At 38.9% G+C, this 16266-nt stretch overlaps 1 protein-coding gene across 6 annotated transcripts in view; it reads right to left on the bottom strand.

Annotated features, from left to right (window-relative positions):
- Window positions 1–16266, bottom strand: part of LOC100716924 (cadherin-11-like) — a 155357-nt gene that overhangs the window by 42583 nt on the left and 96508 nt on the right. For all 6 annotated transcript variants that reach the window (XM_063247438.1, XM_003472045.5, XM_063247440.1 and 3 more), the window contains 2 exons: window positions 4452–4849; window positions 268–562 (listed from right to left, as the gene is read on the bottom strand). In XM_063247438.1, coding sequence (XP_063103508.1) covers window positions 268–562; window positions 4452–4679 — 523 coding nt within the window. In that variant the 5' untranslated portion in view covers window positions 4680–4849. The remainder of the gene's footprint in view (window positions 1–267; window positions 563–4451; window positions 4850–16266) is intronic.

The following is a 16266-nucleotide window of genomic DNA, read 5'->3' as shown; positions in this document are numbered from 1 at the left end:
GCTAATAATACAAAACTCAGGGTTCCTGAACCCAATCAAATTATTTCTCTTTTTTTCTTCTCTTGTTCTTTTAAATAAGTTCAGACTTAAAATCCTTAAGCCCATTCTAAACATCTGTAATTTCATTTCTCCAAATGAACATTCTTTGCTGCTATAGTGACACTGAAGATAGAGCCTAAGTTCTATTTCCTGATTTGGGAAGACAGGCAGCAGCCCAAGCTCCCGGCAGCCGGGCTGGAAATAGAGCAGATCTTCCCACTTACGCACCCACATTGGACCTTTCAGGCACGTTGGCATAATAGATCTCATGTAGAAACTCCGGTGGGTTGTCATTAATGTCCTGGACCTTGACAATGAATGAGGAAGCCGGCTCCAGCGGTCGGTTCGTTTCCCTGTCCACTGCTTGAGCCATCAGGGTATACTGAGCTTTTTCCTCTCGGTCCAGCGTCTTGGTGGCGTGAATGTTCCCTGATTTGTCATCAATCACAAAAATGGTTCCAGCTCCTTCACCTGAGAGAATGTATTTAATCTTCCCATCAGCAGTGTCAAGATCAGAATGAAGCTAGGGAAAGAGAAATCACGATTTGTTATCTCACCAGGCGGGAAGGCAACACAAACACACACGATGACTGCTGTAGTGTGCACACACACATGCACACACACACACACACACACACGCACACATCTTAATAATTATTCAGAGAAAAACATAAGCATATTTTTAAATCTATACATGAACAATTTATGCAGTGAGTCTTAACTTCCAGTTCTGTCATCCATTCTGTCATTTTGGCTGCTCAGAAGTCACCATTGCTAGGTTCCCTGTGAATCATCTAAGAGACATCCTAGTCCATGCATGGTCTATGGAGCACCTCTCTACAGAACCATATATATGCTAATTTTCATACTAAAAAGCCTTAAAGCACACATCGTTCTACACCTTGCCATTTCTCTTTAACAGTGAATTCAGATGTCCCTTCGGTATTATACATACAGATCTACCTCACCCATAGGCTGTATCTATTTCTTTTAGCAGTCCTCTCTATAGGACACTTGGCTGTTCCCAGGCTTTGTTAATTCCAAACAAATTTAACTGATCACACCTGTCAAAAATTCCAGCTATGCTGCATGCAGGGTCTAAAGATTTGGGGTTGTGATCTTCAAGGAAGAAGGGCTCATTGCAACCTAAAGATAGGGTGTTTGGCATGGGTTCATGGACATGCAATTCCTCAGACCCTGGAAACTTTATATACCCTTATTATTTTCCCCTCTTTGAAAAAGCCTGCAGACAGGATGTACTTCACTGAAGCCACACTTTTCAGGCCCCAGAAACCATTCAGGTCTCTTTACGACTAATCCTATGCTTTTTTGCCTTAACTCTGCTCTGCTTTGGAACACAAAACTCTCCTAGAGACTTTGCCTGATTTTCCTGCAGGAGTGAGTTTCTTACTATCCTCCATGATCCAGTTTCAATTTCTGCAGCTGTCATATTAATCAGACTTCCCCATTATTATCTTTATTGACAACATAAGCAGGTCTTTGACCATTCTCATAGCTTTCTAGAGCAGTCAAGTATAAAAATCCCTCATTTCTACTTGCTACGTAGGGAAACCCATTATAAAATAGACTAAGTAGTTTTATTCAAATAGCAATTAAAATAGTGAAAACAATAATGATTATTATTATTAACTCAATACTAAAATATAATTATGACTGTAATTTTAATTATTACTAAGAACCCAAGTCCTAGCAAGCTAGTTAAGGATTACAAAGCAACATTGGACAAACTACTTTTAAAATTCATGTATTATTACAACTTCCCAAGTGGTATCTAATTGATTTGTGGTGACTCACTGAAACAAATACTTCAGCTTCGAAAGATATATGTATATATAAGTTATACTTATTTATTTACAGTATAGGTTTCCTTTGGGGAAGGAAAACATTTTCATGTTTCACTGTTTATAACAAGTCATGTGTTGTCCTGAAATTGTGACTGTCACATTTCCTAAGAATAAATTCATTTTGAATGAGATATGAAGTTATTCGATGACCTACACTCGATGGACAGAAGTACTCCAGCCTTCATACAGATTTTCTCAATAGAGGCTGGACACTGTACCCCAAATGTAAATCCTTCCCTGAAAGCTTAAGATTAGTTGTCTCAATTCCCTGTTTCAGGTCTCTGTGCAGTTAGAGGTAAGTCCTGTGAATGAGGAGCAACTAATACATGGAAATACTTAGTCACTGAAAGCTTCTGGGAACTTCATCTATTACATATGAATTTGGCTGTCTCATAGGAATTAAACAGATTCATTTCATGGTAAGTCAAATACATGAAAATTCTACAAAATATACTTCGTATTATTTTTACTTCAAGTTTAAAAGTTGAATACAGGGCCATGATATAGCTCAGCAGTATGTTGCTTGCCTGGCAACCATGAGGTTCTAAGTACAATTCTCAGTACCCCACTCCCCAAAAGAAAGCTGAACATAGATTTCTTTTTTTTTTTTTTTCAATCCTTACAAAGATGAACTATATAACTGGCAATGGTGTTTATCAGGTTCCACAAAAACAATGATGTGGGAAGCCATTGTGTGCTCTCAAGAAACCAGGATGCTGGAGCAGGCAGTCAACTCCTGAATCTGGAGGATGGACAGCTTCCTGCTCTGGACAGCACAGCACGAGACAGACTGTATTTGCTATAAGAAACCTGGAATTCTACGCTTTGCCAAATTTTACTTTTCTCAGGGAACCTTAAACTACTCAACCTTAATGTCGACAAAGCAAATGATATTAGAGAACCACCCCAGAACTGTTTCCAAAGGATGACCTACAGATCTGGCCACTTTTCTTTTTCATCCAAGCTAAAGTAAGACTTATTTTCTAATGTCTAACTTGTGACACCATATACTTTGAATGGTTAGGGTTCCCCCTACCCTTTTTTTTCCCCTATGTTTCCTTCTAGTAGGCATGACAATTGCTAGGTCTGCAGAATGACAAAATGGGTCCCCAGCTCCTGTCCTTAGCACCTAGTCATCCTAAAGGCAGACATTACTCCCCAGTAAGAAAGCTTCAAAGCTGAAGCTCTATTTTCTCAGAATAATACATACAAATCCCCAACCATTACAAAGCCACCAGCCTTTTCCCTGACTCAAGGTCTTTGTGTCCTCTCTGAGCATGTAGCCCATCTGCCCAACTTCTCCAATTCTGTCATTTATTCCCCTGCATTTTGGCTTTGCAGGACAGTATCCATATCTTTCAGTTAAGCTATAAATGAATACAATTCCTTTGGTACATCTTTGCAAGAAGATGTGTTTTTAACCCTAAACAGTATTATTAAGGCTATGATGAGCCTTCTCTCAGTGTGTCCACTATATAATTACAGAGTCCTGCTCTCATATTAAGGGAAATTAAGATAAATGTGTTTGAATCCATGGGATCAGAAGTAAGCATATCTAACATCTCTCATCTCATTTCCACCTTTACTGAATGGGTCTTACCCCTCCTTTAGATCACTAGTTATTATTTTGTTCCCCATGAAACCTTCCTTCATGTCTCCTAAATGTTACCATACAAATTCATAATCACGTACAGTGAATTGCATTATCCCCTACTCTCACTTTGTTTTTTCTTTTATGACCGCATAGGTAACTCTTTCTCCCTACATTCTGAGCTATTTTGTCACCATCTGCCTAGTTGTACACCTGAGGGCAGTAGGGTTTCATTTCTTAGTTAATCTCAATATCACCTGAAACATAGTTGTGTGCTTTACCACAAACAATAATGGGAAGGGATTTCCCCAGTGTGCCTTGAACTCTTTATACTTACATAATTTTTGAGCAGGCTACACAAAAATGTTTAATTTGATCAGTGCTAAACATCTGGAGTCATTCTACCAAGGTTTTACCATCCCTAGAGCAAAAAGGATAAATGTACACCCATTCTTATTAGAGAATAAGCCAACTACTAAAGCAAATGGGATAAAAATCACATATATGATGCAATGTATCTTGAGATCTAGTGAGGAAGATAGACAAATAAATATATATTCGTGACACAAAAGAGAACGCTATGACACAAAGAATATCAAAGGCTTTGAGAAGAAAAGGGGGGCATCCATTTGACAGTTAAATTATGGTCTGAAGAAAGCCCCTATGTGGAAAATGATTGAACTATGATCATTCTCATTTCAGACGAATATTAAGCAGCCACTATAAGTGTGTTTTTATGGTATAACATTAATTTGAAAATAGAAACATTCTCAACATTGGTAAGTATATGAATCTGGGATACAATGATTAGAAGGATATATATAGACTCATGTTGGGTCATACTCATGACAGATCAGTGGTGTTTTCCCTGTTAGTTCTCTTCGCTTCTAGTATCCATATGCTACTTCTTCCATGGTGGAGGAACATAGACGGGTACTGAATGAAAGCAACCTTACCCTGCCCACAAGCACGGGGTCAGGCCCGGTGTACTCCTCTATCACGAAGAACTGGTTCCAGACCCAACCTCTCTTAGAGCGCTGCAACACCTGCCCTTCCTTGCCTCTCTCGTGGTGCCCATGGAATGAGGGGTGCAGGTGGCTTCGTTGCTCCAGGGCGAATGCCTGGCTGTGGCACAGCATGCTCAGGCACACCAGGGCGGCTTGTAAATAGTAGTTCTCCTTCATTTTTGGTTATGTGGTAGGCACAAGGGAATACAGCGTCACCCCTTCCACCAACCAAGTGGCAGTCTTTCTGACGATAGCCTCCCGATGTGTCAAGCAGACCTCTCTTTGAACGGAATGTCTTTGCTTTCTGAGCACTTCACATCAGGGATACCCACTTCCCCAGTCAGCTTCTGCAAGCAGAGAGAGAGAGGGAGAGATTTAATTAGCTGCAGGCTTCATCATCACTTCATTACCAGTTAGCAAACATCAGGTGTGAGCAGTAATTTTACCATTTGCCAGGGTTGGATAAGTTGACTTCTTTGAGCTCATCGTGCTCATTTATGAAATGGAGAAAGGAACAGCATTGCAAGCCTAGCACAGTGAATAATGCCTATAAGTCACTCGGCATATTGCCTGGTCCCATAGACTCAGTCTCTAAGAGAACCTTCTGCAGTGATCTTTTACTATAATTGGTCATAACCATGCCTGATTATGTTCTAGAAATAAAGAAATTTGGGCCACTATGGAAGCCCAGGAAAAAACACAGGTCCACCCTGGTGGAGCAGAGGCTAAGTAGTCAGGAGAGATTTCCTAAGGAGGGAGGGAATGACTGTTCTCAGTCCTGAATGGACACCATGCAGAGGGGACAGCATAATTCAAAACCTAGAGATGGTAAAAAAAATAGCATTGTTACAATGTATAGAGTGTCAATGGACACTGTGAGAGAAAGAAGGTTGAGTGAGATCCCAATGAACTATAATGTCACTAAACCATTCTGTTAAAGAAATCATAAAGGAATAATGAACTCATTGTTGTGTCAATTAGGAGGATAGCGATCAACAAAGCTACAGCATAAAGACAATGGGCATGATTTGCCTGTCTGGTCAGAGGAACATCCAAGCAATCAATACCCTATTTTACTAAGCAGCCTTACAAAGTATACAGTATAAGCTCTCTCTAAGCAAGAAAAGAAAAATAAAGCAAGATGCCATGCAATTAGTCCAAAAAAATCTTGTTTCTAGTATCCAACTATCATGCAACTGCCCCTCCATAGCAAGGATAAGCCATTTATTCCTTGCTGCAGGTTTCTGCAATCCTTAAAATCCCTCCTATCCTCTCTCTCCAGGGCTCTAATTTTTCTCTCCAATTTTTAATTTCTCTTTCTTCACCATATGTAATGTTCCTGGTGCTGGAAAATTAATTTTCCTCTTGGGATCTTCTTTTGCTGTTTCCTTCTCTTAGAGGTCCACAGTTTCTTTTTGAAGAGCACGATCTGACTAAGCAGTGCCATCCAGACAACAGTCACTAACCCGGCTCCCAGAGTGAGGTTACCTCAGCATCACCCTCTACCACCACCAGCGGAAGGAATCTCAGAATGCGGTTGTGCCTGGAGGAGGATACACTGTTACTGAGAATGACCTTTCCTTTTAGCACTGGTGGCTTCAAGGGGACAGGTGAACTCACTGAGCATTTTAGGATACTGCTGAAGCATAATTTTTGACTTCTGGTTTGGATGAAGCAGAGCACAGTCTTGGTATAGTGGAAGGTAACTAGACTTGGAGATAAAATAGACCTTGGTTGGAATACCATACCACTTGTATGTCTTACGATCTAAGTGACTTTGTGCATCCCACTCAACCACTGTAGGTCTGTGTGGTGTTCTGTGAGAAATGAGGACAACATAAACTTCTGTAGAGCGGGGAACAAGGCATGAGCTGGGTGTCTTTTTCTTTTCCCAGAGTACCACAGTCAAAGTCTTCAGGTCTCAGCAAAGGTGACCTGGCCTTGCAAACAGAGATGCCCAGAAGAGGGCGATAATGTACTTTCTCCAAGAAAGAAATTGTGTAGCAGAGTTACACAAGATTCTACAGCCATATGGCATTAGTGGTCTGGGAAATGAGGACATTAGAGAAATTCCAGGTTGTTGGTGCTGACCCCTTCGTTTCTGGGGCATAGCCTCTGTCAACCCAAACCTTTTTGTTTTTCTGATAATATGGCAATCTGTTATCTAGGGAGGCTGCAGAGTATTATTAATTTTAGGTGCCCACCGCTGCGCTCAGTAACACTTTGTGACAGTAGTTTCTTTTCAAAGAATAGCAGTTTAAAATTTCAGTGTTTGCTGTGCAGAGACACTCTGGGGTGGTAAAAGCTGTAGGAGAGGAAGAGGAGCCTTGGAAAGCAGTGTCTTTATTTAACAGCTTCACCTTCAACTCAGCTTTTTAATAATACATCAAAAGGTGTTTTTAGCAAGCAAAACAGACTTCATGGAACTAGCACAGAGAGGGCCCCAGGGGAGAAGGGATCCTAAAATGAGGCAATGGGGAGCAACAAGAAGCTCTCCTGGTGAAGACTTGGTCAGGACCCTGCCAAAAACATGTTACAGAACTTGTTCATTTCCCTCTGCCCCTTCCTCTGCAAAACGAAGCTACTGAGTAGAATGCTCTGCAAGCACTTCTGGCCTCACATTCATGGTTAGAGTTCTGATAAGAGATTAGGAGGCATTTCTTTTCATTTACATTCTATTCTTTTTTGGGGGTGGGGGTAGTGGTGGTCGTGATACAGGGGATTGAGGTAAAGGCCTTTGCCCTAAGCTATGTCCACAGCCCTTTTCATGTTTTTTTTTTTTTTAATTTTGATACAAGGCTTGATAAGTAGCTAAACTGCCCAAGCTATTCCCCTGCCTCATGCTCACAGAGTTCTGGGATTACAGGTGACACACACCAGCATACCAGGTCGGTGAGCTCAAAACAGGCCATTCGTAAATCTGCATGTATGATTTAAACCACATACGATGAGTTCACACTGAAGGCTGAATCTGTGGAAACTCTAGAAGAAACAAGAGAAAGGAAAGAGCAGATGGGACAGCAAGATCTCTGTCCATTTTGTGCCATGCCAAGTATTAAGGGTTCATTCGCATGGTGATAAATTATTCCTGCATATAAACTGTGAAGTGTGTTTGAGAGAAAAGGTTTAATTAAAGTTGATATTTCTGCACTTCTTTCTTCTGGCTGCCATTTCGCTGTAAAACACAATTATTTCTGATACTAAAGTGTTGAAACTAGATGACAACTTTTTCCCTTGTATAAAATATTCAAGCTTCATACTAATGAGTTTATGAGTTTCCCTATGACCAATAAACAGCAAGCCTCACCCTTTCTTAAAAAGATAAATTGATCTATTTTTCTTACGTTGGAATTAATAGCAATGCCAACTTGCCTTCAAAAGTAATTAATCAGCCTTATTTTTAAGTGATTATAAAATGCATGCAATATATGTTATTTTCATGATTAGTCTTAGTTTTGTGCAAGATAAATTTTAAGATTTTTGTTTATTCACTTTCAGAATGAAAATCTATTTAGCAAATTATTTTTTCTCAGAACTTGACAAATATTAAATCATATATTGATTTCTGTAAGAACTTTATAAATGAATATCTTGGATCTTCTTGCTTTAAATAAAGAAACTGAGCCCTAGATAAATTAAGCAGCTTGTGCTAGGTGAGGCTTCAGTAATGGCGATATTCAAACTGGTGCTATCTGCTCTATAACTACTCTAGTAACTATTCTAAACCAGTGAACAGACATAGCAATTTACAATAGTAGCTTGTTTCTGAAGTGCGTGAGGAAATGATATAGGCACTATGATAGAAAGAGCAACCGTGAGCTTCCTGAATGTGGGACATAAGTCATCACTGAAATTTAATGCATACCAGTAATATGGCTATGATGAAAATATTAGTAGTAGTAAGCATGTATCAGCTGTTATCTGCCTAATATTCTTGCAAGGGCTTTCATGAGATGAATCAATTTATCATTACAATACCTCCCCAAATATTAGTACTGTTATTTCCACTGTACAGGTAAACAGTTTGTGGTGTACCAAAATTAGGTAACTTGCCCAAGGTTAAAGAGCCCAGCAAGTGAAGGAGCTGAGACTGAGTCATCATGCTGGATTCTGGTTCTGTCTTTCTGTCCCTGAAATTCTACTCAGTATTGCTTTCCTAAAATAGGTTAGAAAAAATCTACCATGATAATAATTTAAGTTTTACCATGTGATGGGGGAATGATCCACCTGCCAACATATTCAGCTAACTAGAAAGAGAAAATATTTCATAGTAATGGCCAAAGCAAAGATTAGCAATTCACAGTCCACCAACAATACAGTAAAACCATGTTTTCATCTATATATTTTATGGAAGTCAATCTTTGTATTTTTTTGTTAAATCCTTATTTCAGAATTTCTAAGTTTATAGGTTAGGGATGTATTCAAGGAGCTTTTCTTCACTTTTGTTAAAAAAAATACTTCTAGGATCTAGAGAACAGATTGTTGTGCTCAGGACTGGAGGTTTTGCAGGAATCAAACATGAAAATTAATAAGAGACCGCCCTCCTAAGAAGACCTCGATGTTGGTAATAATTGGAATGTTCTAATTAGTTTTACTAAAGTTCCCCCAAGGTAGTTCTTGGACAGTTCTTCCATTACAGCACTTTCCAGCACTATGCCAAGATGCCTAAGTATTTGGATTCTACTGAAACATATAGGAGTACTTTATTTTATGATGGGAGCACATTGCTAGGAGGGAAAAATAAATGTTGTTGAAAGTCACAGGAGTAATAACATGACAGGAAAATGGATTTGCAAAACCACCAGCTCTAAGTGGAAGGCTCACCTCTCTATCTTGAGAGCAGATAGCCCGTCATAGGCTACTGTGCCTTGAGCATAAAACTCTCTTGCTATGCCTGCTTTTGTCTCTGTGAAAGAAAATGACATATATGGGTGTTTAAGTATATTTGGACTCCTGCTGAAAATTGTTATTAAGTAGAGAAAGAAAGACGAAAGCACTTAGCAAAAAGCAAGTGGATTTGATTTTTCAGCTTTCTCCTCCCTGCAGAGCTGGAAGGATCAGACAGGCTGACCCATTCTTTTTTTCCAGGTAGCTAATTTACAGCTAAAGACAAGTTATCATTACATTAAGAATATTACCCAGGCCCACACCAGAACTCAAAATCCCATTCTGTATCTGTAATGTGCCCTTGTTGGTGAGCTCAGGGACTCTGGTCTTCCCTTCAACCAAAACAGCTTTGTAACCAATCGGATTCTATTATGCAAATTAATTCAAGTATATTTTATTCCCGTTCAGATCTCATCACTCAGCACTGAGCTGGTTTCCCATGTCAAGTCAAATCACAGGAATTATGCTTTAGCTGTGAAAAACATAGGGAAAAGGGAGAGGGAGTATCACAAGAATTACTGAATCACAAGTCTCCATCCCTGATTTCTACACTTGGAGCAAGGAATAAGCTTTGAGTAATTACTTCTTTCATGTACAAAATATATATAATGGAAACTGCAAAAATGTTATGGTATACGTTGTTCTACCATCTAGTACCAAAGCCAAATGTTACAGTATGCAATAAATTAGGCTCCTTGGCAAAAAATGGGGTATTCTCTAGAGGGGAGTGGACTGCACTAGTGCTTAGGGAAGAATAATATTTTGCTTCTGGAGAAAAGAGAACTACAGGAACTCAGCTTTGAAACAGGAAACATCATTCCTGACCTGTGTGTCATGATAACCTGGTTTAAAGTCCAGTTTGGGTAATGCTTAGGGGTTGGCATTGCCCAAACCCTTTACCAGGTCTTCAAACACAACTGTATGTAGTGTAATTTAGATATTATTTGTGAAAAAACTTTAGCTTACACTTATAAAATAATTTACTCAAATACAGCATGAACTTTTGGAAGTGCTAAAATTCAAATTCAAGTCTGCATTATCGCAAAACCCAACCTTGGCTGTGGATTATTTGATCTAGCTCTCATCCTCTAAGTAGTCATGTTCTTCTTCTTCAATACAAACCAACTGTATGATTCATCCTCAAAGATCAACTCAGATCTCTCATTTTATTTGATCCTGGTGACAATCTTTGTTTTATACGAATTCCACACATTTTCCAGGTATGTATGCTGGACTTTCTATGCTTCGAATCTCATGGCCACAAGGTAGCACTGGATTCAAGTGTAAGACCCCAGACCCCAGAGTTGTAGAATCATTCTGTGATTATATATATATATATATATATCTTTGAGTAATTAAACCATCTTCAAATTATAAAATTACTATGTACAATGTGTGCAATGAAGCATTTATTATGCATGTTCTATACGATCCATCAGACAGTCCTTTTCTCACTGTAATATTTTTAAATGTTAAGCATTGAGATGGATAAAATACATTAACACATACAGGAAATAACACTATCAGCATGTTATCTCTGACTATGAATAATTGTTGGATATAAATGTGTGGAAAGAGAGATACATTTCATTTTGAATGTTTCCTTCACATGCATTAAACTGCCTCAGGGAAGATTAGGGCAAAGTGGCAAAGACAAACAGATGCTTTACATAAGGTACCATAATTTGTGGTACAAAAAGCCTACATATAAACTTCCCTTTGTCTCTGAGCAGTAAATATGTACAGCGTTTTCTGTATTTGCCATTCCTTCATTTGGCAAGAACTTTCCACAGAGCCGAACTAGGGTGGGAAGTTGGAGATGCTTAAGTGTAGACGTAGCTCTAATCTGTAGGTCATCCTCAAACAACAGAGAGACTTTGATCTAAGTAAATGAATGATGGTATGATGTAAGCAGTGCAAATAGGACTGAGCAAAAGTGCAGAGGAGTCAGCATCCGTACCTCTGGAGGTGACATCCTGTCTCCTCCTGTCTCCTGGTCCTGTCTCCTGATACCTGCCTGCTGCAGCCTTTTCTAAGTAAACTCCATGCTCACATCAAGCCTCATCTCACTCTGCTCTGAGGCTTGGCTGAGTAAACCATGCCCACACCAGTGACAAGCAAATCTTAAGCCAACTCTGATCACTGATTGCTTGAGCCTGTGTAACCTGGCTCCAAATGATAAGCTAAGTGAGTAAGATTCTCTGGGGAATTTAAATAAAAGAAAGCAGGAGCCCTCTCCAGTGAGGAAGCTGAAACATGCAGGATTTAAGGCTCCTCAGAGATAGAGAAGCCACAAAGTGACATCCAGTGACCCAGGTTTCAGAGAAGTCAAAGCTATGAACAAGCCAGGTAGGAAAACAAAAAGAATTAAATACAGCTTTTGCCTAAGTCATGCAAACATATGCCCTGTTTTTTGAAGACCTTGGCAGTCTGGCACTGCCCTTGAGTTGCTGATTGATCTTCTGTTTCTGAATTTCTGTGAGGCCACCCACACTGGTCTATTCCTCAGATGACATAAACTTCCAGCACATGAGCTAACTTGAGTGTTTTATTGTATCACTTAAACAACAAAGCTAGCAAACTATAGTAACAATGAAAGTTAGGAAGATACGGAGATGAGTTCTTCCACCTTAGAAAATGCCTTCTTCTCTGAATTTCCACAAAACATAGGGCAAAGAAATCTCTATAGACAAAAAATCAAAATGCCTATGCCTTTGCACAGGTTCTGTGAGTAAATAGTTGTAAAACCTTAAAATGAATACTTATTCCTCAAGGACTCTTTCTTCTTCTACCAAGTGGGAGGCTGGAATTTGCCTATTAGCACTTTTTCATGTTCCCAGGAGTCTGTGTGTCTGTACTTTGATCTTCAGTGAATGGAGGTGTTCATGCAATTGTGATGTTCTGGAGTCAGCTGGTAGAATGTGACCTCACACAGTGCCAGGAGCCTCAGTTAAATGGAATACACTGGGAACACTGCCAGCTGATCCTGCTCAACACAAAAGCCCTGCTAACATAACAAGCCTTGCTTCCTAGGATTAAGAACGAAGGTGCTTACTAAGAGTGGGAATCCATTAAATATTTCTGACCAGGAGTCAGGTGAACTCTGAGATGTCAGAGTCTGTTTTCCATTGTTGTGACAAAAATACCTGATAAAATCAACTACAAAGAGGAAAGTCTTATTCTAGCTAATGATTTCAAATGTCTCAGGTTATGGTAGCTGTCTTCACTATTTCTAGGCCTGCCCTGCGGTGAGGCAGAGCATTGGGACAACAGGATGCAGCAGAGAAAAGCTGCTCACCTCATGGAGGATGGAACACAGAGGGAGTGAGCAAGCCAGACAGAGAGGCAAGGAGCATGGATCATATTTAGCTTACAGAGTTGCTGTCCCACAAGCAACTTTCCACAACAGCCAGTTTTGGGTTACTTAATGAGGTTAGATCTCTTGCAATCCAGTCACCCTTCTAGGCCTATCACAATGCATTGCTGAACTGAGAATGAAGTTCTCAATACATGAGCCTCTTGGGAATACTTCCTATTTAATCCATACCAATGGAACACAAGAGAAACTAAAGTGAGGTGTAGCAGCTATGGCAAGAAAGTTAAGAAGAGTCTTAGAAATCAAAAGGTTTGGAGGATTAGAGCTCACTGCATCTTTGACTCAGCCTCTATGAGTCTCAAGCTGCCACACTGAAAAAAATGGCAGTACAATAGGACTAGTGTCAAAAAGGGTGTTCTAAGATGAAAAAAAGTGATTCAGTGAGAGAACTGTATATACCACCTGCGACATGGTGAGCATTCAAGCAAGGGGGAGTCTATGAAAGCAAGAGCTTTTCCTTTACTACTCATCATGTGATGCAGAACACAGCCTTGTATGCAGTAGGCAGCTAAAGATCAGTCAGGGGAGCTGTCCAATCTACAAGGAAATATAAATCTATATGGGAGCCCTGAACAGAGCTCAAGGGTACAGTGTAGTATTTGCCTCATGAAGAGCTCTGGGGTTTCACTATCAATTAAAGGGAAACTAAAAGTGACTACTTCTAATAGAGATTGCTAAATGTAATGACAGACATGTATGAGGGGCTGAGATACAGTATCCCAGTGCTCCAATAAATATATAAGATGTGTCACATGTGTAACTGGAATTTTGTAGAAGACATGGTTCTTTAGCTCAGAGAGTGGTGAAACTAATTTTAATGACATAATTTCTTTAATCTACTCCAAGTAGTATCATTTTAACATGCAGTGCATATACAGATCACTGACCTATCTTATTTCTTTTTGTCCAGTGTGAATTTCATACCAGTCTTAATTACTCCTCCATTGCTGCGACACATTACCCACTACCCACAGTTTAAAGGGGGGGAGGATTTGTTTTGGTTCATTGTTTTGGTTCATGGTCCACTGGCTATAAGAGAGAAACAGGATGACAGATGGGTCAGTAAAAGAAAGGTTGCTTCTGTCATGGTAACCAGAAAACAAAGAGAAAAGCAAGGAGCCAGTGAAAAAGATATTCTTTTCCATTTCCTTGCCCAGGCTCCTAACTCTTTGGACCAGACTGTTTCCTGATCCTGAGTCAATCATCATGGTCCTATAATCCATTCACCTAATAAAAGTACCACCTTTGAACACCTGAGGTTTTTGAAGAAAGTTCTGATTTCAACCATAGCATCACCTAAAGCATAGCCCAGACTAGTCATATTTCAATGGGTTGCTAACCACACAGGGCCAGTGCAGAAATAGAGGAGTCCAAAGCATCTTGATGGAAGAGAATATCTCCTAAATAACTGTGTGGACTATTTATCCCATAAATATATGCCATAAAGTTTTTTTTTTATATGGGTAAAATAATGTCTGGATTTAAACTAACAACTAAACATGTGTACCACACAGTTCCTTTCTTTGCAGACTATTAATGATTTCCAGCTGTGATTCTGTATTGTTAAGAAAAATGGTCTCTAGATATTTTGAGCGCAGCAAAACAAAACAAAAGGCCTTAAATGTTACCCCAGTGAAATTTCTGATGTCACTCTTCACAACATAGCTTGAGGAGCCCAAAAGAGCAAATGCACACTTTCGGAAGACACTTTTCCAACAAAGCGAGGGAGCTACTTGCAGATTTAGTCAAATGGGCATCTAAAAGTTTTGCCTGGTAAATAGATACACCAGACAGGGATTTTAGGATTTCCTGTGTATTTGGTTATCCTAAATTGATACTGAGAGATACAAATGCAACTAATAATATCTCACTTAAAAAAGGAAAATTTGTAATGATGAGGACTATTTAAACATGCATTAGGAATCACTGAGTCAGGGCAGGCAGGCTGAGGAAAGTAGCATGTTGGGGTGTCTTCATACTCTGAGCCCCTTTTCCTGGTTGTAAGTAACCCTCACTTTCCACTATTAGAAAATATGACACAATAACATTTGGTTTCATCAAGAACTTCATAAAGGAATTTTTTGGCTGTCATAGGAGTAAATGTGAAACAAAATTGTTACCATTATGGGATATACTTTTAAAAACTCTTCAATACTAACAGTGTGGCACTGAGAGGTCTATTACCAAGAAATATACAGATTCACATAAGCAAATGCACATGACCAGGACTTAGGTCAGATGTGAGATATGATAAGTTATAACAAAAATACGAAGCATTTCATGACACAATGCATTGTTAATTTAGAAAAAGCACTCCAGGACTTATTAACTTGAAAAACTTAAACATTTTTAACACAATGAAAAGCACACAATAAAAATCAATCCAAAGTGTTTCCATTATTGTGCTCTAAAAACGTGTTGGGGATTTATATACCCCTCACATACATTATATATATATATGGCTTATAGAAAGTTAACTTGGGTTATATGTGGCTTTGTTGGTTGGCTGTTTACATTTTTGTGGTACAGGAGATTGAACCCAGAGCTTTATGCTTTCCAAGGAGGTTCTCTGCTAATGGATTACTAATGAACTATATCCCGTACTTTAACAAAATTATATTATGACTTAGAGTTACTGACATACACTTTCATAGTAGCTTAAGAGTTTTGGAAACTGTGTCATGGCTTATGTTCTGTGCTTTAGTACTCATTTATTATTTTTTAAAAACTGTTACTAAGTGCACTACTCTAAACCTGGGAGATACAATAATAAGTAAATCATAATTGTCTCTTGTACTCAGGGAATGTAGTTTCTATTGGGCCTGATATTTTGATTTGATTTCCACAAGAGAGTACATAGTAACTAGTTAAACAACATAATGAACTCAAGAGATAGACTTTCATAATCTTTAGTCTACTGCTTCTAAACCTTTTTTTAACATTCTAAACTTTAATATGTGCAGTTCCTGAGAAATATTGTTAATATACAAATTTTGATTCAGCAGATATAGGATTGGGCCTGAGAGTCTTCATTTCTAAGACTCTCCCAGATAATATTGAGTTGTGATTCAACAAGACAGGGATCTATGCACTGAGACCCAGAAAATTCAACCTTTAGAAGGAAAAAATAGGAGACAGTTATTCCTATAAGAAGTGAAATTTATCTAGGAAGTCAAATTTATTAACATGTCTGGTGTGTTCTTTCTTATTGATAAAAATTCCAAAGGAGAGAATTCCTCATTTAAATCAACAGAAAATAACAATAAGAAAATCATACAACTAAATTTAAATCAAGGTTCATCTAAAGCTTTTTCCTTTTTCAATCAACTCTATTGTGTACCAAACAAAAGAAACCAATATTAGTTGAATAGTTTTAAGAAATCAAAATATGTCCAGGCTCATCAAGCCACAGAGGATGAGGACAAGAATGACAAAAGGAGAAACGGGGTGTGTAGGCTAGGGATTGTTTGTGGTCAGCCTGCATCTATCTTCAGGATTTTG

The sequence above is a fragment of the Cavia porcellus genome, unplaced genomic scaffold (assembly GCF_034190915.1).
Source record: "Cavia porcellus strain 051 isolate PalLab524CR breed Dunkin Hartley unplaced genomic scaffold, mCavPor4.1 scaffold_4, whole genome shotgun sequence".
In the NCBI taxonomy this organism is placed as follows: Eukaryota; Metazoa; Chordata; class Mammalia; order Rodentia; family Caviidae; genus Cavia; species Cavia porcellus.
The sequence above is the reverse complement of the archived record's forward strand: the minus strand, read 5'-3'. Positions and strand labels throughout refer to the sequence as shown.